The 22,939-nt window shown below is 44.7% G+C and overlaps 2 protein-coding genes across 2 annotated transcripts in view; one reads left to right on the top strand and one right to left on the bottom strand.

Annotated features, from left to right (window-relative positions):
• The window catches only part of LOC138945528 (kinesin-related protein 4-like), a gene marked incomplete at its 5' end in the record, with an annotated part of 156,241 nt that overhangs the window by 77,468 nt on the left and 55,834 nt on the right, over window positions 1-22,939 (top strand). The window contains 2 exon segments of the mRNA XM_070316965.1: window positions 14,801-14,986; window positions 16,310-16,366. Coding sequence (XP_070173066.1) covers window positions 14,801-14,986; window positions 16,310-16,366 — 243 coding nt within the window.
• LOC138946136 (uncharacterized) lies at window positions 2,191-6,058 on the bottom strand. Its single transcript, XM_070317642.1, has 3 exons — window positions 5,973-6,058; window positions 4,428-5,210; window positions 2,191-3,952 (listed from the first exon to the last, which is right to left on the bottom strand). Exons 1-3 carry the CDS (start codon window positions 6,056-6,058, stop codon window positions 2,191-2,193), a joined length of 2,631 nt encoding a protein of 876 aa, XP_070173743.1.

Raw genomic sequence — 22,939 nt, 5'->3', positions numbered from 1 at the left:
ATGAATGCAAATGCGCTAGTACGCTATAATACAGGAACAAACACAACTCCAAAATGTAGGTTCCCTCCACTGTATTATTCAGCTATGACAACATACACACAAATACACACAATCATGAACATAAATGTTAGGTATTCAAAAATCTGGTACTCACAGGTTTGGATGCAAAAACAAAGCGAGATTACAATCCCGGGCACAATTTCACTAACAAAACCCTCTACCCTTCACTTATGTAGAGAAATACACAACCAGTCCGTGAACTCACAGGCACACGATATCTACTTTACTGGTATCGAATCACGCCTCGTGTGTAGTCAGAAAAACAGTTACAGTTTATACTCCGGCAGACTCAAATCACCGTCTGCTCTGCCTATTAAACACACTCATTATATCTTATGTACTTAAGATCTTATAGACATATTTTAACTCTGTTCATACACAGAATTACACAGCGTCTATGGCCGTTCACTAGGAAATGTATCAGAATACTAAATCCTTCCACTGGCGACCTCGGTCTACTCAGTTTATCTCGTCCTGTGACTTCTATGGTCCAACTATACGGACAACCATAACCTTGCAATAACTTCGCGAAATCCCGTCGAATTTCAGCTATGCTGGTCTAGAGTTATGATACTTCGGCGGCTTCTCAGATCCTTCACACTTGTCATTTGGCCACTATCTCCCTCTCAGACCGGTTATACGACGCACTGCACAACATAAATAGCGGACATCTTGTCTTATATCTGTCTGCTATGTTTACAGTTTACAGTGTTAGTCGATTCAACTTATGCGATAAACACTCTGGCGATATTCGAATGCTTATTTCATTTACCTGTTAAGTGCTTTCCTGTCGCATCTATCCGGGCTTCCTTTCTCCCGCCCGATTACTTGGACAACCCCTCAATGTCCAAGGACAGTGGTAAAGTGTAACAATACCCTAGTTGCGATTTACAACATCAACTATCCCAGGTCAGTGAGCTGAATTCACAGTGCGTGCCACACACTTTGCTATGTCACGCTATATCTCTGGTTAGCGCTCTAAAAGCGTGGAGGATATCACTGTCAAACTTTGCCTGTTACAGTGTTATTCGTGATTTCCTTCAGACGTCCCCCCCTGAAAAAAAAGAATGTTTCATTCTTTTCTCATGCATCCTCCGACCTGCTAAGGTGCGTACGGAATCTGTTGATCCGATCCTGATCGTGACAGAATGTCAGCGAAGATGTTTTCATCCCCCGGCAGACTCTTGATGGTGAAGCGGAATTCCTGGAGTGACAGTGACCAGCGCATGATCCTCGCGTTCTAGTACGACGACGACGTGATGTACTGAAGTGGTCTGTGATTTGTCTCCAGGTGAAATTCCTGCCCCCAAAGGTATCTCTGGAACTTGGTCAGTGTCCAGACGATGGCTAAGCACTCTCTCTCGATTGTACTGTAGCGTGTCTCTCGTGGGAGTAGTTTCCTGGGATAGAGCCACTTGTTAATTGTTTCTTGTTCACAAAAGCACTAATCAAAAAATTGCTCCAGGGGCTTGCAACGTACTTACAATATATCACCTTACTGGGAGAATGCAAGTTTCCAGTACAAAGGACTTAAACATTTCTTACATACTGTTTGACTAAAATCTTTACAAACATTGACTATATTCTTTACAAGAAACACCGGCACGGTTGGCCTAGTAGTAAGGCGTCCGCCCCGTGATCGGCAGGTCGTGGGTTCGAACCCCGGCCGGGTCATACCTAAGACTTTAAAATTGGCAATCTAGTGGCTGCTCCGCCTGGCGTCTGGCATTATGGGGTTAGTGCTAGGACTGGTTGGTCCGGTGTCAGAATAATGTGACTGGGTGAGACATGAAGCCTGTGCTGCGACTTCTGTCTTGTGTGTGGCGCACGTTATATGTCAAAGCAGCACCGCCCTGATATGGCCCTTCGTGGTCGGCTGGGCGTTAAGCAAACAAACAACAACAACTTTACAAGAAACACTTAACAAGGGTAAAAGGAGAAACAGCATCCGTTAGTCGCCTCTTACGACATGCTGGGGAGCATCGGGTAAATTCTTCCCCCTAACCCGCGGGGGACTGGCAAACGCTGTTGGATGCTGCATTCCGTCATGTACCTGCAACAAGACTCCTCCGATGCCTGTGCCACTGGCATCCGTCCTCACTGCAAACGGTTTGCTGAGATCCGGCAGCTTCAGGACAGGTCCTCTGGAAAGAAATTTCCTGATCTGCTCGAAAGCCAGTGCACATTCGTCTGTCCATGTGACGGGCCCTTTCTGGCGGCCTGCCACATTCGTCTGTCCATGTGACGGGCCCTTTCTGGCGGCCTGCCACATTCGTCTGTCCATGTGACGGGCCCTTTCTGGCGGCCTGCCAAGAGGTTGGTCATCGGTGCTGTCAATGTTGAGTAGGATGGAACGAACTTCTTGTAATATCCGATCATTCCCAGCAACGATCTCACTTGTTTCTTTGTCGCTGGTGCCGTGATCTTCAAGATTGACTCGACGTTTTCTCTGATGGGTCTCAGTTCTCCCTTTCCGATCGTGTGTCCCAAAAACTCCAGTTTCCTGAATCCAGCATACACTTTACTCGGCTTGGCTGTAAAATCGCCTGCGCATAGGGTCTGGAGAGTCTCACGTATAGCTGTCACGTGTTGGCGCCAGGTAATGTCATCAAAGACATTGATGGTGCTCGTGCCGAGCAGCTCTCTCATGGCTCTCGCAAATGTCGCTAGGGCTGAGACTAGTCCAAAGGGTACCCGGCAAAACTGCATGAGTCCTTGTGGTGTCTGAAATGCTGTCTTTGGTCTGTCTTTCTTCTCAATGAAGATCTGGTAGTAGCCTTTGGCCAAGTCGAGTTTGGTGAAATACTCTGCACCTGCCAATGATGCAAAAATCTCTTCAGGATCAGGAATGGGTTCTGTGTCGAAAACTGTTATCTTGTTAAGGGCCCTTAGGTCCAAACACATACGTTTCCGCGTCGAATTCTTCTTGGCGAGAACAATCGGGGAGCAGTATGGGGATGTGGAGGGTTCGATGATCCCTAACTCTCGTAGTTCCTTCACCTCCTGGATGATGTCTTCCCGTGCTGCGAATGGCAGTGGGTACTGTTTCGTCCGCGTAGGTACGTCTGTCGTCACCCGGATGGAATGGACTACTGTGCCTCTTGATGCTCCTGGTGATGCTCTTAAACATTGCTTGAACTCACGGAACGCTGCTTCAACCTCCTGGACTTGATCAGGGTCCAACTCTTCATCGATGTGGGCCTCCTTCCAGCAGAAAGTTGCCTCATCCTGTGGCAGTTCCACAGTCTCAAGGTTGAATGGTGTTCCGTCCTCTTCTTCTAGCAATACTGCTACCGCTGTTGGTTTGGTGCCCTGGGGACACACGTTGTTGCCTACGATCTGGTCGTAGGGTATCGTCCTCGGTGCTGGCATCTGGTCTGACATCGTTGTCTGGCACTTCTTCTTCTCTGTTGTCATTCTTGCGGTGCTGTTGCCTCTCTCTATGTAGAGCTTGAGCATGTTGGCATGGTATACCTTCTGCGTGGTCAACATGTCAATTCTGTAGTCATTGTTGAAAACTTCCACAACTCTGTAAGGGCCTTTCCACTGCATATGGAGCTTGTTTGCTGTAGTCGGTAGAAGTAGCAGAACTTGGTCTCCGACTGCGAACTTCCTCCTTGTGGATCTCTTGTCGTGGTGATGCTTCTGAATCGCTCTGGCATTGTCCACTGCGTCGTGTGCCACCTTACATGCGTCGTAGATCATGGTCTTCAAGTCAATGACGTATTGGTAGGTCGTCTTGGCCTCCTGGGCACTCTCTCTGCCAGTCCAGGCGTTGGCGAGTAAGTCGATGGGTCCTTTCGGTTGCCTTCCGAAGAGCAGTTGCAATGGGGAAAATCCTGCACTCGCGTTGGGCAGTTCTCTGATGGCGAAGAGTAATGCCGGCAGATACCTGTGCCACAGCCTTGGTTAAGTCGAGATGACCTTGTTCAGCATGGGCTTCAGGGTGCCGTGCAGACGCTCCACAATACCATTGGACTGCGCAAGGTAAGGCGACGAAAATGCACCTTTTATGGAGAGTAACTTCCGGAACTCTCGCATCATGTCTGAGGTGAACTGGGATCCATTGTCTGACTGGATTTCATCGGTAATCCCCATCCTGGCGAAAACAGAAAACAGAAAACAGTGCTTCGGCCACTCTAACAGAGTCTATCTTCTTCAGTGGTATTGCTTCCGGAAATCTAGTCGCCACATCGATGACTGTCAGGATGTGCGTGTGCTTCTTCGTGGGAGGAGACAAGGGGCCAACGAGGTCGATAGCTACTCGCTTGAATGGTGTCTCTATCCTTGGCATGTTATCTAAGGGAATATCTCTTGTCTTTCCCTTGGCTTGAGTGCTCTGGCAAATATCACAGGATCTACAATACTCTGCGACAGCTGTAGACATCCCTGGCCAGAAAAATCGCGCTCGGATTATATCCGTTGTCTTGTGCTTGCTACAGTGACCCGAGATTGAAGTGTCATGGGCGGAAAATAGCACTGATTCGACGAGTGGTTCCGGGACTACAATCTGGTGATATGTCTCGGTCGGGGTAACAAAGTCTCCATAGAGAACGCCGTTCTCTATCACGAAGTGGAAACTATTTTTCCCTTGTCTCTTTAATTCTCCGCTGGAAGCAAACTTGAAGTAGGCATCTAGTTTTGGATCTGCCCCTTGAAGTCTCTTCAACTCATCTTCGTCCACTGAAAGTTTTGTTGCTGGAGCTCCGAATGGTTTCGTTTCTTTCTTGTCCAGTGTCGATTGCGCTCGAGTAGTTGCAGCTGCTGTGGAAAGCTGTTCTACTCCTGGTGTTTCTGGTTCGTCGGCCACCACTTTTCCAAATAATCCAGGTGCAGGATGAATCTTCTCGAGGTTTCCTAGTAGTAAGTCTATCACTGGTGAGTCAATCACACAACAGCAGATGTTTCCGGTGTAAGTACTTGTTTCCACCGGGACGACTGCTAGTGGGAAGGTTTGCCTGTTTCTTCCGAAGGAGATTGTCGTCTTGCTCTGTCCGGTGTACTGCTCTGGGCGAACCAGCGATCTTCTCACTCCTGCTGTCACTGCACCTGAATCGATCACCACCGTGACTGGGATGCCGTTGACAGTTCCTTTGGAATATTCCAGGTCACCGTCCTGGAAGTCTACGGTTTTGGCTGCAGGTGTACTCCTGTTCCATCCGGCGCAAAGCAGTGTTGGTTTACCCCTCTGTAATCCTGACCTACATCCTCTTGCGACGTGGCCTACTATTCCACACTTGTAACATGTGATGTGAGCGTCTTTCTTGGTCTTGTCTATCTCCGCTTGTTGTGAAAAAGCTTGATAGTCCTCTCGATTTGTCTGTCTGGAATGAGAACCGCCTTTGCCACCCCTCTGACTGCCTCTGTTCGTATGACCTCCTCTGTTCGGAGGTGCGCTGAATGCAGCTATGTTGTCACCTTTGCCTGCTAGTATCTTGGGCGGATGTGCCACGCGATAGTTCTCTGCTAACTCAATAAGTCCGTCAGCTTCTTTGGGTTCCTCTCGTGTAGGAATACGGCTAGCTCTTTCGCTACACTAGACAGCATCTGTTCCTGGATCACTAGTTCTGCTAGGCTCTCAAAGGTGTTTTCCGTTGTGTTCAGCTGTACCCAACGATCAAACAGGTGCCTCAGTCGAGTCCCAAATGACAAAAAGGATTCTTCCACTTCAGGTTTCGCAGACCTGAACTTCTGTCAAATGAAACTTTGTCAATAAACATTCCTTCAAAGTCTCGTACTGTAGTCCTCCCTTTGCATTCAGAGTATGAAACAAATTCAAAGCTTGACCGTCTAGAACTGCGCTAAGAAGGATTCCCCAATCTTTCTTTGGCCAGCTCAACGCTTCTGCATGTGCTTCAAATCTACAAAGGAACGAGTCCATAGAATCTATAGCTTCCTTGAACATAGGTAACCTAGGATAGTTCCTCGGGTGGGTCTTTTGCTCTCTGTCCCGCTGTTCAGGTTGCTCCTTATTCTTGCTTTCTTCTATACGAGTCATCGCTTCTATTTCTAACTTCTTTAATTCAAAGTTTCTAATGTCTTCTCTCTCTCTTGCTTCAGCTTCAGCTTTTTCAGCTCTTTCCCTTCTATCAACTTCAACCTTAGCCTTAGTGTCTGTTTCAGCTTTAATCTTTTCCAGTTCCCTATTCACAAGTCTTTCATCTCTCTCCATGCACTGCAGAATATATTTCTGTTGCGCTTCTCCAGCCATACCTAGTTGTTTAGACTGGGCCAGATATTCATCAAAGTTGGTATTCTTGTAAGGTCTCTGCAAGAAGTATTGTACAATTACTCAAACAAAATTTGAACTCACAACCGACGTGATCTGAACACGCCTTCAATAACTATCCACTATTTAACTGCGGTCTTTCAGTTAAACTTTCCACAAAATATATTTGTTCAACACTGATTCTATCACACCAATTCACTGTTTCATAGTGACATCAATATATCAAGTTATTTTAGTGTAATAATTGGTTACAAGTATTCACAAAACATTTGACAAACTGACAAACAAACCTTGAAGCAAGACTATTTGAAAAAATAAGAAAATAAGAAAAGAAAAAAAAAATTCAATAATGTTCTGTTATTCCTTCTAAACACAATCTATAATGGGCACTGAGCTTGTGATTGGGATGGGGTTAAATGAAATTGAAATATTTGATCAAAGTTAACAGTGTAGACTAAATCAAGGCACACTAACTAAGTCAAAACATCAAGTTTATCCAAACATGTACAATTTCCAAGTTACATTTTAACTCCAATAGAGTGGTACGATGGTAGCAAGGATCAAATAATAATATAACGAGCAATAGGGAAAAACTTTACATCTTAATACTAAGGCAGGAAAATTGGGAAAAAGGAAAAAAAATTAAGGAAATGATTCAAAGTTCTTCAATAACCGTAACATTTTAATTTACTCTTAGGTGATAATACGGGCGAAGTGCTACTGAAAAAGGATGTATCAGGGAACGCGAAGACGTTTCCTTAAGCCGATAGAAAAAATTGAGAGAGTGACAGAGAGAGACAAAGAGAGAGAGGGGGAGAGAGAAAGAGAAACCGAGAGAGAGAGAGAGAGAGGGGGAGACAGAGAGAATGACGAACATAAAGAATGTGTGTGTGTGTGTGTGTGTGTGTGTGTGTGTGTGTGAGAGTGTGTGTGTGTGTGTGTGAGAGAGAGAGAGAGAGAGGAGGGAGGGAAAAGAGAGCGAAAGAGAGAGAAAGAGATAGAAAGAGAGCAAAAAAGATACGAGAGAGAGACTTTCAGACGGACACAAAGAGAGACAGACAGATATAGAGAGAGAGGTAAAAAGAAAGAGAAAGACATAGGAAAAGGGATATGGGGGGTGGTGGGGAGAGAAAGAAAGAAAGAATGAGAAAGAGACAGAGACAGAGAGACAGGCACAGAGGGACAGAGAGAGCGAGACAGAGAGAGAGACTGCGATAGCGAGAAAGAGAGAGAGTCAAACAGCAAGCTCAGTACAGTGCAACAGTTTCTGGCGTGCCACCTCTCAGGTACATTACAGAATGCTCGGCACAAACCCCCCCCCCCCCCCCCCCCCCCCTGTTGCCTAGACCATTCTCGGAGGGCGGTCGACTTTGTTACGCTTCAGTGACCCCAGACAATGGTACTCGTACGGAGCGCATGCTAACGTTCGCGCTCGTTTGCGAGCGATACGACAAAACTATGCGTTGCCTAGAAATCGTTTGCAACCGTTCTGTTTCGGTCTGCCTAAGCAACGCGCCTCCGGAGTCTATCAAAAATCGCTACCCGTGAGGTAGACAGAAAAAAACACGCACACAGTCCGTGAAATCACCGGCACACGATATCCACAGTACAATATCGACACATGGCGATAGTGTGTAAGCGTAAAAAGCACAGTCACAGTTCACAGTTAGGATTCTGACCAGACTGCGGCAACTGTCTGATCTACTTGCTAAATACTAATTATACTTTAATTAAATAGGTTCTCCTGAACATGGCTTAACTTAACTAGATCACACACAAAAAACTGCCGAAGCTGTGCAGAGCCCACTCTTTAGTAGGGCTGGCCTCGCAGCGTGACCCGGTCAATCTCACCCTGGCAAGTAGGCCGCTATAAATAACACACTTGCTCCACTGCTGTCTGGGGCCCGGGTAGCTCAGGTGGTAGAGCACTGGACTTGTGATCGAGAGGTCGCTGGTTCGAATCCGGGCCGGGACGGACACGGGTCAACTTTATGTGCAGACCCAGAGACGGTATCCATCTCCCACCCCCGTGTCACCACAATGGCACGTTAAAGATATTGGTCATTCTACCATAAGTGCAGATGGCTGATACCACCTAAACACGCATACATCAAAAATCCGTGAGGGCGTAAAACTCGAATCGTTTTTATAAACCAATTCATGTCCAATATAGGCAATTAAGACCTGACGGCCTCTTAAAATTTACTACGACTGCTGTCTGCAAGTGCTGGCTGCTACAGCCAGAAAGTAGGGTAGTGTGTTCTTTGACTTAACACACATAACTGAAACGATCAAATAGACTCGGGCAACCCATGGCATAAAAGGGGATACATTCAGCTTTAAAATGATACCAAGCATGAAAAGGTCGAGAGTAGATGCAAAGAGTGTGTGGTGTATCACAGAGACAGAATACAAACAGACGCATTCCTGTCCCAGCACAATCCCTTCCAATCTTCACTCCATTCACACCCCAATTACTCAAGATGTCCACTTCCCACAAGCAATGTTAGTAATGCAGTGTGAAGTACAGCATGCCTGCATGTAGAATCACTCACCACCAGTTTCAGTACATCGTATTCAAACTTGTTTCACAAAAAGACACTTCTCAAAGAAGGAAATAAAACATTTTTCTGTTGTCTCTGAAGGAACATAAACACTTCTACAAAATCAGAACCATAAAGAAACACTGTAATTTAGGCCAATTTAGACAGGTTTGCACTTCTTTGGACTTGACAATGCTGTTCTATAAGGAGGGGAGAGACAGTGGTTAGCTGTTCCTTCATGAGCACTCTGATCTTATCTTCATCATTGTTTATTCCCAGAACTCGGGCCTTGAGGGTGTTAACAAAGGAATGTGTTTCTTCACCCCCTGTTCTCCATGTAGTGCAAGTCCAAATTTTCACAATCCACACAGTGACTCTCAAGCAAATGTTGTTCTACGGTGGAATACCGACACAATTTCACTACAGTGTCATATTTCTTTTTTGATCTTTCTCCACATACACGACAAAGAGAATGTAGTCTCTCCAAGTGCGCTTCTTTCATATGAAGAGTTTCCATCACGAAGTGTGCTGAACTTAAACAAACAAAAAAATCCACACCCACCTTTCAAGTCCTATTGCCAGTCAGAAAATTAACACCCAAATACACAGATCACAGTTTGCCCTTAAATAAACTTTTTGTTTCCAAAGTTAAGTCCTACACAGCACTATTCATGACAGTTTAAAACACAGACCCACAATCAGGTACCACAAAACACAGTAGGAATAGTATGTTAAACCCATGTAACAGCATCAAAACTGTCAACAACACATCTACCACTGTGAAAAACACTCAGAACCCTGCTCTCTTTCAACAATAAAAACTCCATTTTGAATACCGGTAACCAAAAAATGTTTTGCTCTGGTGCATACTCTAAAGTTTCAATTCACTAACACAGTTAATCCTGGGAAACCACAAAGTTGCCAGCACTTGCAATAGATCACTGAAAATTGTAAACATCCAGGGTTTTTGATAGGGGCCAAAGAAGGGCCAGCCTGCTGGTGCCAACAGCTGCCACTGACTGACCCTTCCCTGTGGGAGTGGGAGTGGAATGTCTGGCAGCAGGGGGTATCAGGTAATGGCTGGCCAGCAGGGGGTATCAGCCGTAGGGATACACTCTTTGGTATCAGGTAGTGGTTGGCATGCAGGGGGTATCAGGTAGTGGCTGGCCAGCAGGGGGTATCAGGTAGTGGCTGGCAGCAGGGGGTGTCAGGTAGTGGCTGGCCAGCAGCTAAAGGGGAGGATTTTGCCTGTGCTGCATGAACAGCAGTGGGCGATATGTCCTTCACTTGAAAAAAGTAGCTCTCGACCTAACCAGTTCACTTCGTCCCGTGACCTTTCTGGGTCCAACTATACGGACTTTTCTGTAACCTCGCTGCTAGCTTCGTGAAAGTCCCGTCGAACTTCAGCTAAACTGGTCCAGAGAAATAAGATATATGAAGTCTTATATCGCGCGCGTATCTCCAGACTCGGACTCAAGGCGCAGGGATCTATTTATGCCGTGTGAGATGGAATTTTTTACACAATACATCACGCATTCACATCGACCAGCAGATCGCAGCCATTTCGGCGCATATCCTACTTTTCACGGCCTATTATTCCAAGTCACACGGGTATTTTGGTGGACATTTTTTATTTATGCCTTACAATTTTGCCAGGAAAGACCCTTTTGTCAATCGTGGGATCTTTAACGTGCACACCCCAATGTAGTGTACAAGATATTCGGCGGCTTCTCAGATTATTATTCTTTCCCGGCATCTGGCCGCAATCCTCTTCTCATGGACAGGTTACTGGACGCACTGTTAAAGTGCTTTGATGATCGCGTCTCAGAAAACACAAGTAAGGGCTGGAACCTTCTCGTGCATTCTCTCCGGGCATTCTCTCCGGGCATTTTCTCCTCCCGCGCGATTAATAATAATAATACGAATATTTATAACGCGCACATATCTCACCAACAGGCGACTCAAGGCGCACATACACTCGTTCACACACACGGAGACTTAAAGTCACTAGCACACACACACACACCATCAAACATTAAAATATGTACAGTTATTCAGGGTGGGATGGGGTGGGCAGTGTAGAATGCATGGATTATTTGGAAAAAAGGAATGTCTTGAGTGCAGATTTGAATGATTCGAGGGACTGTTGTTGGCGGAGGGGGAGAGGTAGTGTGTTCCATTGGCTAGGTGCTTGGAAAGAAAATGAGCGTTGACCTGCTGTTTTGAGTTTGGTGTGGGGGATGTTGAGCTTGAGGGAGTCGGCAGATGATCTGAGTGTTCGTGAAGGGACATAGAGAGAAAGAGAGTCGGAGAGATAGGCAGGGGTGAGACCATGGAGGCATTTGTAGGTGAGAGTGTTGATTTTGTAGGTGATACGGGCAGGAACGGGCAACCAGTGGATCTGATTTAGGCCGGGGGTGATATGATCTCTCTTTTTCTTTCGTAGGACAAGACGGGCAGAGCTATTTTGAATGCGTTGGAGACGAGAGATAGAAGAAGAGGGAAGACCCGCCAAGAGAGAGTTACAATAGTCAAGACGTGAGAGAATGGTGGAAGTGACCAGTTTGGCGGTAGCATCTGTGGTGAGGTATTTGCGGATAGTGGCGATGCGGCGGAGTTGGAAGTAGCAGGTGCGAGAGACAGAAGAGATGTGTTGTTTCATGGAAAGGGTGTTGTCTAGAGTGACTCCGAGGTTTTTGACAGCAGAAGACAGAGGGACAGAAGAGTCAGAGAGTTGAAGAGAGTCGGAGGTGGCTTTGGAGAGTTTGGATGTAGTGCCTATTAGGATAGCTTCAGTTTTGTTGCTATTGAGCTGAAGTTTGTTTTCTGTCATCCAATTCTGCACGTCAGTGATAGTGTCAGAGATAGAGGAAAGAAGAGATTCAGACTGGTCAGGGGAAGAGCTGTTGTGAAGTTGAGAGTCGTCGGCAAAAGAGTGGTGGAGAACGTTGTGTCGGTCAAGGATGTGGTCAAGAGGTTGAGTGTAGAGAGTAAATAGTACAGGCCCAAGGACTGAGCCCTGAGGGACTCCGCACTCAAGCCTGATGGGGTCAGAGTTCAGTTTGTCAATCGAAACAGTCTGGTAGCGGTCGGTAAGATAGGAAGAGAACCAACAAAGAGCTGTGCTATGGATACCAAAGGTGTGCTGAAGGCGTTGAAGGAGGATGTTGTGGTCGACTGTGTCAAAGGCCGCTGATAGATCAAGTAGAGCAACGGCAGAGATTTCAGCTTGGTCAGTGGCAAGGAGGAGATCATTAGTGATTTTGAGAAGGGCAGTTTCGGTGGAGTGGTGAGGACGATAGGCAGATTGAAGCGGAGAGAGAAGATTGTTGCAAAGAAGGTGAGAGTTGAGTTGTTTCAGGACGACTCTTTCAAGGAGTTTGGAAATGAAGGAAAGGTTTGAGACAGGGCGGTAGTTGCTGAGGGTGTTTGGGTCAAGCGATGGTTTCTTCAGTAGAGGTTTGACAATAGCAGTCTTAAAGGAGTTGGGGACAGTGCCTGTTTGCAGAGAAGTGTTGATGATTTTGAGAATAGAAGGGAGGAGTTCAGGAAGACAGTCAGAGTAGAGTTGTGTGGGAAGAGGGTCAAGGTCACAGGTTTTCAAGGTCATTTCTTTGAGGACTTTCTCCAGGTCAGTGAGAGTGAGAGGCTGAAAGTGTGTGAAGGGAGTGCCTGTAAATGCAGGAGGAGTTTCAGAGTTTTGGTGTGGGATTTTGTCTAGTTTGTCACGGATGGTTTGGATCTTGTTATGGAAGTAATCAGAGAAAGCTTGAGACAGTTTGGAGGGGTCGATGTTGTTGGGCAAGGGAGAAGCAGAAGAGCAGCCAAGAAGGTCATTCATTGTGGAGAAGAGTGTTTTGGCAGAGGTTGTTTCACAGATTTTGGTGCTGTAGTGCGATTGTTTGGCGTCTGCGATGAGTGTCTGAACATGTTCCTTTTGCTTGTTGTAAATCTGTCTGTCAACTACCAGCTTTGAGGTTCGCGACTTCCTCTCTGCTCGGCGACGCAACTGTTTTGCATACTTAACTTCAGCTGTGATCCAGGGTGCAGAAGGCCTATCTATGATGAGTTTGGTTTTTGCGGGCGCATGTTCATCGAGAAGTGTGCTGAGAGTGGAGTCGTAATGACGTACAGGGTCTGAGGATACCGGAGGATCAAGCAGTCGGCGGGCTGCTTCTGCGCAAAATGTGTCAGTGTTAACTTCTTTGAGGTTACGGCGGACTACGCGCTTTTTCTGTTTGGATGGTTTGGCCATTTTAAGAGAGAACAAAACTGCAGAGTGATCGGATCTGAGGTAGTCATTCAGCAGGACTTTCTCCTCGATGGACAGTCGTCAATTGTGCTGCTAAACTAGCTACGATTCCCAAAGTTAACTGTTCGCTGGTTTGTGAGCTCTGTTCACTTCGTGCAACACACCTTCCCACTTTTCCACGTGTATCTTGTTGGTGTTCGTGAATCGTGGAGGATACAAATGCTAACACGGCCTGACTCGGTTGTTAGCCGTTTGATTTCCTTCACAATAAGACAGGTTGGGGCTTCGTGATAGACAACTTGTACATAAATGAACATTTATTAAAATCTGCTTCTTTAAGCTTAACATCCCTATACTTTTCATCTTTTTGTTGGTAGGAAGAGATGAACTGGGAAGAATTAACTTATCAGCTCTTCGCTGGAGCGACTTCTTCAAGTGAACCTCACTACACCCGTCCCAGACTATAGAAGCATAATCAATGTGGGTTTTTATGTGGGCCTTGTAAAAGAGTTCGTGTGTCAAAATTAATAATGCATTGCAACTTTGATAAGAGAAATTTGATAACACATAATTAGCAATTTCCTTGCAAATTTCATTGCTGTGAGTATGCCATCTCAGATTATTATCAACAATTAGTCCCAATAAACGGTGCTCAGATACTTGCTCAATGGGGTGCTCATTTAGGGACAGACTCGGAGTTATTTCTAAAAGTTGATGTTTTTGGCGAGTGCAGATTATTATGGATTGTATTTATCATGAGAGAGAGAGAGAGAGAGAGAGAGAGAGAGAGAGAGAGAGAGAGAGAGAGAGAGAGAGAGAGAGAGAGAGAGAGAGAGAGAGAGTTCTAATGATTGATTTGATTAAAACAAAAAATTCTATAATAAAAGACTATGTTACTGATCAAAACAAATTATGAATCTACTGTCCCATTCGCGGTCGGCAGCCCCGCGTACGCTCATCTCTCACATGTGACCGCCTCTCGTCTACAGGGTCGGTCGATATATTCTACCCCCGAAATAGCACTTGTTTGCATCTTCAATGACTCCATCGTCCATTAAAATCCCAAACCGATGTCAAATACGAGCTCATTTTGTGAAATAAAGCACATTTCTACTTCCAAAACCCATCGAACAGCCATTTCTGGCGCTCGATAGCCGACATGTTCAGCTTTGAGGGTAATTTACGGACAAATATGAACCGCTCTATGGCATTTTATGCATCGAGAAACAACGTAAGGCATCTCTGAATCTGTAGCTTACTTTAAATCCCAACTTAAATCAAACAAATCCAAGAAAACTGACAAAACGTGCCTTCAATCGTGTCAGGCCCCGCGTACACCCTCTGCCCCGCTTATGTCAGGTTATCCCCCGTGTGCTTGTGGTGTGACTGCCGCTTCCATTTTTTTTTTTAACTGTGTTTGTCTTTCTTTGTCTACACAACCTATCTTATTGTCAATAAGCAAACTAGCAACAACAAATGCATTAAAATAGAAATGAAAACAAAAATAAGCAAACGAAACAAGTTGGTTATATCGTTGGATTAGGGTAGACAATCGAAAAACATTTATTTGTTGCCGACTTTAAAACACATTTCCTCATTTCAAAAACACAAAAGATGCGCATTTATTTCTACTTTTTGATGAACGAAAAATATCATTTTGAAACAAATGGACTTACTCGGTTTTGTAAGCACACGGCAGACCTTAACTCTCGACAGAGGGCCGATTCCAAAGGGGAAGAAGTGAAAGCGGAAGTGAAACTTGAAGGGATACCTGTCGCCCCTGGGCAACAATTACCGGTTTTGCCTTCCACATCGGGACCGCCGGAAACACTGGAAGTCCTACGCGAGATACTGAAAGACTTCGTCGACAAGACAGTGCTGCATGCCAAGGAGTTGTTGAGGGTGAGTCACTGTCAGGTTGATTTAAAAGAAAATTAAACAATTCGTAAAGCTTACAGACTTTTCGGCGATAACAAAAAGGAATACACACTGAAAAGGAAAAGAAAAAGAAAAAAAAAGAAAAAAAAAAAGAAAAGAAACAAAATCCGCGAAGGGACAACGATACACATTCTATTCGACTAACGGTAAACGGGTTGAGTGTTTTGAGTGTAATCAGCGAGTCAGTAATCAGTGAAAGTTACCATGACGGGTAGGTTTATGCTCTTGTTAACCCGTGATTTGCACAAATGTAAAACATTTTACAAATGTCATCTCCAAAGTCAAGGAATCAATGAGATTTTTTTCCCCATTACTTTATTGTCCCATCGCTGGGAAATTCGGGTCGCTTCCTGCCAGTGGAAACAGTGTCGCGCTACCCCAAAGTCAAGGGATCTGTTAGATTTTTTTCTTGCCCAAACCACCCCCACCACCCAGCATTGAGGCTCTAAACAACAAATATTAATATTAATAAAAGGCATGTATTACTTTGTGGAATGTAATATTTTTACATTTTTACTTTTTTACAAATCGTGTTTTTAGTTTCGACGTAATTTGTAAAACGTTTTTACATTTTTACAAATCACGGGTTAACAGCTCTGCATTGGCACGGCGTAGTTCGTGCCTAGGAACTGCAAAGAGAGAGAAAGAGAAAGAGAGAGAGAGAGAGAGAGAGAGAGAGAGAGAGAGAGAGAGAGAGAGAGAGAGAGAGAGAGAGAGAGAGAGAGAGAGAGCGCGAAGTTTATTTTACAAGGATAAAGGTTAAAGGCACATGCCAAAACAACAAAACGCACACGCGCAGAGAGAGAGAGCGAGCGAGAGAGACAGAGACAGAGACAGAGAGACAGAGAGTAATACTCTGTTGCGTCTAGTGTCTAGTAAAGTTGGGGGATAGGGAGCATGTGTGTGCGTGCGTGCGTGCGTGTATGTGTTTGTGTGCGTGCGTGCGTGCGTGTGTGTGTGTGTGTGTGTGTCATTATTTCAGTGTTGCTGTTGGGGAGTTGTTTAGAGCTGTGTTGGCAGTGTAATGGCAGAATCGAAACTTTAGATATAAATTATAATCGTTCTTGATAGAAATTTGAAAGTCTGGTTGGCCATCGTTAAATTTCAAGCTGAAAGTGTGTTCTCTCAGTAGAAAATCATCATTTCCTGCAATGTTTAAGGAGCTAAAACAGCGGTTTATTATTTCTTTCCCAAATCTTATACTCACGACGAAGGTGCTCCTTTTGTCTCATCAATTTTCTGCATCCTTATCTCTGTTATCGTCATGCTGTCATCTAATGTGGATAGGACGTCATGGTGCTTCGAAACAACGCAAGGGAAGAAATCCAGAAATTAGAGGTCAAGGTAAGTTCCATTTTGATATATTCTTTAAATTACTTTACGTTGACTGCAATTTTGGGGGCAAAAAATGACATTTGACACAAATCGAGACAATCATTGTAGTAGGAGACCGCTAGATTTGTGTCAAGTCACATTTTTTGGTCTTCAATACAAGTAACATTTAAATATCGATCAATTATTTACTTAGAATTAAAAAAAAAAATTCACGATTAAACACACACACGCATGCAGTTTTGAACAGCCGCCTAAATAAGAGTTTTATTTGGACTGACTCGACATCACAAGGCTTAAAGGCACAGTAAGCCTCCCGTACGCCATCACAGATACTGTCAGGCTTTTACACACAGTACAAACACCCTTCCATTTGAACGCTCACCGAACGGGAACATCCTAGGTGCCCTACGTAAAGAGCTAGCAATTTTCAAAGAATTAATTTTGCGGATTGTCTGTCAGACAATCGGACGGTGCTTTTTTGCGCTTCTGACCGAACTTTTGAAATCTAAATAATAAATTGACACCTTGTTACACAAACATTCTTAAATCATAAAAGAAATCTTTTTCATCAAGACAAGATTAGAACAATACGAAGTTTTGAAAGTTTAAAAAAAGATAGCCCGGAAGCAGGGTCACGCAAGGTCGTGGTTCTCGTAGCAGACGACGCTGCCTGGCGCCAGTTCCTCTGAACCGTTAACCGCCATTGCTCTAGTTTGCAGCCGTTTCAATGTTGCATTTCAGATTCAAAGGTACACAATAACGTGCTATTGCAGATAAGCGTACAGAGATTTGCATTGAAATGACAAACTGGCGGCTAAATTGTGAAAAAAGGGAAACTGGATTACACGGGTTCACGATGGCTCAGAGGTAAGATAATCCACCCAAAAATAAATTCTTTGAAAATTGCTCGCTCTTTACGGAGGGCACCTAGAATGTTCTCAAGCGGTGAGTGTTTAAATGAAATGGTGTTTGTACTGTGTGTAAAAGCCTGACAGTATCTGTGATGGTTTACGGGAGGCTTACTGTGCCTTTAAAGACGAGCAAGATACTTTGTGAAGATAAATGAATGGAGAGTATCCCTTTATCATAATACCATACTTATCAATGTGCATTTTCAGAAAGTTATCGAGGTTTGTCGAGGGCGTACACATACAATTATCAATCATTTAGCGGTAAAAACGTTATTACACAAAAATGTCAGCTTATATCATAACCAAATTTAAACACAGCTAAGTTCACTATATGCTGTTACAATACCTCAGAACAAGTCGCGTAAGGCGAAATTACTACATTAGTCAAGCTGTCGAACTCTCAATCAATCAATCAATATGAGGCTTATATTGCGCGTATTCCGTGGGTACAGTTCTAAGCGCAGCGATTTATCCCAGCGAAGCTGGAGGTATCCTGTGAACGCTATACTGTAATCGATTTGAGAAATGTGCACACCGAATAATACATGATAAAGAAGGATTCGTTGTGCCCGGCTACGTGCTACAGTTGGAGATGGAAGTTCACCAAAAATGGGGACCATACTAACAAAAATACGGTGGGTAAAATAGGCGCCCCCATTTTTTCAGCAAACGCCACCCCAGGCCGCTTTGGACGGGTAGAAATTCCGTAGTTTCCAAGTCTATGGATAAAGCTCGCGTAAGAAGAATACGTCACGGTCGAAAGTCTTTGACGTCAATTAATGCATCATGACGTCATGCCTCCCTGTAGTCTTTCTCTCTCGCGCAGTGTGTGTGTTTGTGTTCATTTTGTGCACATGTGTTAGTGTTACTGTGTGTGTGTGTGTGTGTGTGTGTGTGTGTGTGTGTGTGTATTTGTGTGTGTGTGTGTGTGTGTGTGTGTGTGTGTGTGTGTGCGCGCACGCGTGCATGCGTCTGTACTCGTATGTGTGTGGTGTGTGTGTATTTGTGTGTGTGTGTGTGTTTGTGTGTGTGTGTGCGTGCGCACGCGTGCATGAGTCTGTACTCGTGTGTGTGTAAGTGTGTGTGTGGGCATAAGTGTATGTGTGTGCGTGTATGTGTGTTTGTTTGTAAAGGTGTGCATGTCCGTCTGTCCATATGTGCGTATGGGTGTGTGTTTTGTGTGTATGAAGTTTTTTGTTAGAGAGTGAGTGAGTGCGTGTGAGTGAGTGTGTGTGTGTGTGTGTGAATGTGTGTGTGTGCATGAGTTTGTGTGTATGTTTGTGTGTGTATGAGTGTGTATTTGTGTTTGTTTGTAAAGGTGTGTGTGTCCGACTGTCTATGTGCGTATTTGTTTGTTTGTTTGCTCAACGCCCAGCCGACCACGAAGGGCCATATCAGGGCGGTGCTGCTTTGACATATAACGTGCGCCACACACAAGACAGAAGTCGCAGCACAGGCTTCATGTCTCACCCAGTCACATTATTCTCACACCGGACCAACCAGTCCTAGCACTAACCCCATAATGCCAGACGCCAGGCGGAGCAGCCACTAGATTGCCAATAAGTTTTAAAGTCTTAGGTATTCCCCCACCGGGGTTCGAACCCACGACCTCCCGATCACGGGGCGGACGCCTTACCACTAGGCCAACCGTGCCGGTCTATGTGCGTATAAGTGTGTGTTATGTGTGTATGAGATTTGTGTCAGTCAATGTGTGTGTGTGTGTGTGTGCGCGTGCGTATGTACAGTGTGTGTGTGTGTGGGTGTTTGTTTGTTTGCTTAACGCCCAGCCGACCACGAAGGGCCATATCAGGGCGGTGCTGCTTTGACATATAACGTGCGCCACACACAAGACAGAAGTCGCAGCACAGGCTTCATGTCTCACCCAGTCACATTATTCTGACACCGGACCAACCGGAGTGTGTGTGTGTGTGTGAACGTGTGTGTGCATGAGTTTGTGTGTATGTTTGTGTGTGTATGAGTGTGTATGTGTGTTTGTTTGTAAAGGTGTGTGTGTCCGTCTGTCTATGTGCGTATTTGTTTGTTTGTTTCCATAATTATCAGGGCGGTGCTGCTTTGAGATATAACGTGCGCCACACAAAAGGCAGAAGTCGCAGCACAGGCTTCATGTCTCACCCAGTCACATTATTCTGACACCGGACCAATCAGTCCTAGCATGCACTAACCCCATAATGCCAGCCGCCAGGCGGAGCACCCACTAGATCGCCAATTTTAAAGTCTTAGGTATGACCCGGCCTGGGTTCTAACCCACGACCTCCCGATCACGGGGCGGACGCCTTACCACTAGGCCAACCGTGTATGTGCGTATGAGTGTGTGTATTGTGTGTATGAGATTTGTGTGAGTCAATGTGTGTGTGTGTGTGTGTGAGTGTGCGTGCGTACATGCGTGCGTATGTACATGTGTGTGTGTGTGTGTGTGTGTGTGTGTGTGTCTGTTTGTATAAGAGATAAAGAGAGAGAGAGAGAGAGAGAGAGAGAGAGAGAGAGTGGGTGGGTTGGTTTGTGCGTGTGCGTAAGTGTATGTGTGTGTGTATGTTTGTTTGTTTGTAAAGGTGTGTATGTCCGTCTGTCTATATGTGCGTATGGGGGTGTGTTTTGTGTGTACAGTGAAGTGTGTGTGAGAGAGTGAGTGAGTGCGTGTGAGTGAGTGTGTATGTGTGTACGTGTGTAACTTGGGTGTGTGTGTGTGTTCGTGTGTGTGTGTGTTTGAGAGAGAGAGAGAGAGAGAGAGAGAGAGAGAGAGAGAGAGAGAGAGAGAGAGAGAGAGAGAGAGAGAGAGAGAGAGAGAGGTTTGTCTTTCGCTGGGGTATGCAGTGCCTTGGCGTTGCACATCTACTTAATTTAATTTTTTTTATTTTTTTTATTTTATCGCGCACATATTCAAGATTTATGTATGCCGTGTGAGATGGAATTTTTTTTTTTACACAATACATCACGCATTCACATCGGCCAGCAGATCGCAGCCATTTCGGCGCATATCCTACTTTTCACGGCCTATTATTCCAAGTCACACGGGTATTTTGGTGGACATTTTTATCTATGCCTATACAATTTTGCCAGGAAAGACCCTTTTGTCAATCGTGGGATCTTTAACGTGCACACCCCAATGTAGTGTACACGAAGGGACCTCGGTTTTTCGTCTCATCCGAAAGACTAGCACTTGAACCCACCACCTAGGTTAGAAAAGGGGGGAGAAAATTGCTAACGCCCTGACCCAGGGTCGAACTCGCAACCTCTCGCTTCCGAGCGCAAGTGCGTTACCACTCGGCCACCCAATGAAACTGAACGCACTGTATTTTTTTCACCAAGACAGTACAGCTTCGTCAATCCCCGCGAGAAGGAAATCGCTCACCTCCCACGTGCAAAACGCAGTGATATGCACACGCCAGAATAGCGCGGTAGCGTATTGTGCTAAGCAGGAAAGTGCGCTTTTCTGTATTCGTGTTAACTTTCTGAGCTTGTTTTGAATACAACCTATCATATCTATATGTTTTTGGAATCAGGAAACGATAAAGAATAAGATGAAATCATTTTTGGGTCGATTTCTTAAATTTTAATCCTAAGACTAATTAATCTATTTTCGTTAATCATTTGTGATCACATTTTAAGAGTAAACATGACATATGTATATATTTTTAGATTCAGAATGGGATGAAGAATACGATGCAATCAATTTTAAATCTGTTTGCGAAAAATCGAATTTAATGACAACTTTAATGAGCAAACTCATTAATCAATTTGTAAGCCTCCAAGCTGAAATGCAATACCAAGTCCGGGCGTCGTCGAAGATTACTTGACCAAAATTTCAACCAATTTGGTTTAAAAATGAGAGTGTGACAGTGCCGCCTCAACTTTCACGAAAAGCCGGATATGACGTCATCAAAGACATTTATCAAAAAAATGAAAAAAAGTCTGGGGATATCATACCCAGGAACTCCCATGTAAAATTTCATGAAGATCGGTCTAGTAGTTTTCTCTGAATCGCTCTACACGCACACACACACATACACCACACCCTCGTCTCGATTTCCCCCTCTACGTTAAAACATTTAGTCAAAACTTGACTAAATGTAAAAAGATTAGGTGTTACCTTATTGCCTACTCCACAAGTATCCCCGCCCCAACCCCACCCCCATATCTTGACTGACAAAAAATGATGAAAAAATTCATTTGGGAGCTCAGTAATCCAGTTGGTGGAGCACTGGACTTGTGATCCATGTGTTTGAATCCGGGGGAAGAGGTGGGGGTCGAAACATTTGGGTGCAAAGTTTCATGAAGATCAATCCAGTAGTTTTCTCTGAATCGCATTACACAAACACACGCACACTCATACTCACACACACGCACAGACACTCACACACACACACAGACACACACACACACACACCCAGACACACACACACACACCCACACACACAAACACACCCACACAGTCACACACACACACACACACACCATGGTGGATCAGTCAGTATGGAAGGGGGATATACTTAGAATTCAAGAGTGTAGATCGAGGTCGCGAAGCGCCCCAGACAAAAACTTATCCCCCCCACCCATGACAAAAAAAATCGCTTGTGAGATTCATTACACATTTTCTGCATAAGTTCCTCAAAGCAATAATTATGAACACATCTGTGCAAAAGAAACACTTAACAAGGGTAAAAAAGGAGAAACAGAATCCGTTAGTCGCCTCTTACGACATGCTGGGGAGCATCGGGTACATTCTTCCCCCTAACCCGCGGTTAGTGCTTTTGTGAACAAGAAACAATTAACAAGTGTCTCTATCCCATCTCCCCCCTTTCCCCGTCGCGATATAACCTTGAACGGTTGAAAACGACGTTAAACACCAAAGAAAGAAAGCAAATCTGTGCAAAAAGGTCACCTTATGGGGGTGGTCAAATTGAAATATGATTTTGCGAAAAACACTGTGATTCTTAACGTGATCCTATCTGACATAATTAGCTTTGCAAATGATAAATAAAACATTACTTTGTGAAGATAAATGAATGGAGAGTATCACTTTTTCATAATACCATACTTATCAATGTACATTTTCAGAAAATTATCGAGGTTTGTCGAGGGCGTACACATAAAATTATCAGTCATTTATGGTAAACACGTTATTACACAAAAAAAGTCAGCTTAAATCATAACCAAAATTAAACACAGCTAAGTTCACTATATGCTGTTACAATACCTCAGAAAATAAGAAGGTGTTACCTTATTGCTTACTTTACAATTATCCCCGCACCACCCCCACCCCCATATCTTGACTAACAAAAATGATGAAAAAATCATTTGGGAGCCCAGTAGGTCAGTTGGTAGAGCACTGGACTTGTGATCCATATTTTTGAATCCGTGGGAAGGGGTGTGCAAAGTTTCATGAAGATCTGTCCAGTAGTTTTCTCTGAATCGCGCTACAAATACATACACAAACACTTAGTGCCCTCAGTGCCCCTCCCCCGTCCACCCCTGATCACACACACACACACACACACACACACACACACACACACACACACACACACACACACACACACACACTCACACACACACACATACACACCAGGGTGGATCAATTAGTTTGTACACATGTTCCTCTAAGCAATATGTACACATCTGTATAGAGAAAAAGAGTGGTTTCCTTATTGAC

This window comes from Littorina saxatilis, linkage group LG13 (genome assembly GCF_037325665.1).
Source record: "Littorina saxatilis isolate snail1 linkage group LG13, US_GU_Lsax_2.0, whole genome shotgun sequence".
Lineage (NCBI taxonomy): Eukaryota > Metazoa > Mollusca > Gastropoda > Littorinimorpha > Littorinidae > Littorina > Littorina saxatilis.
This window is presented reverse-complemented; position numbering and strand designations above follow the sequence as displayed.

What these genes read in the sequence shown, in the direction of transcription:
- LOC138946136 (XM_070317642.1), bottom strand. Translation starts at nt 6,058, where the DNA reads ATGACTCGTATAGAAGAAAGCAAGAATAAGGAGCAACCTGAACAGCGG. An exon ending in CACCCGAGGAACTATCCTAG is followed by an intron (nt 5,211 to 5,972) that starts GTTACCTATGTT and finishes CGGATGGAACAG; the next exon opens with GAGTACACCTGCAGCCAAAA. An exon ending in ATGTCTACAGCTGTCGCAGA is followed by an intron (nt 3,953 to 4,427) that starts GTATTGTAGATC and finishes GCTGTGGCACAG; the next exon opens with GTATCTGCCGGCATTACTCT.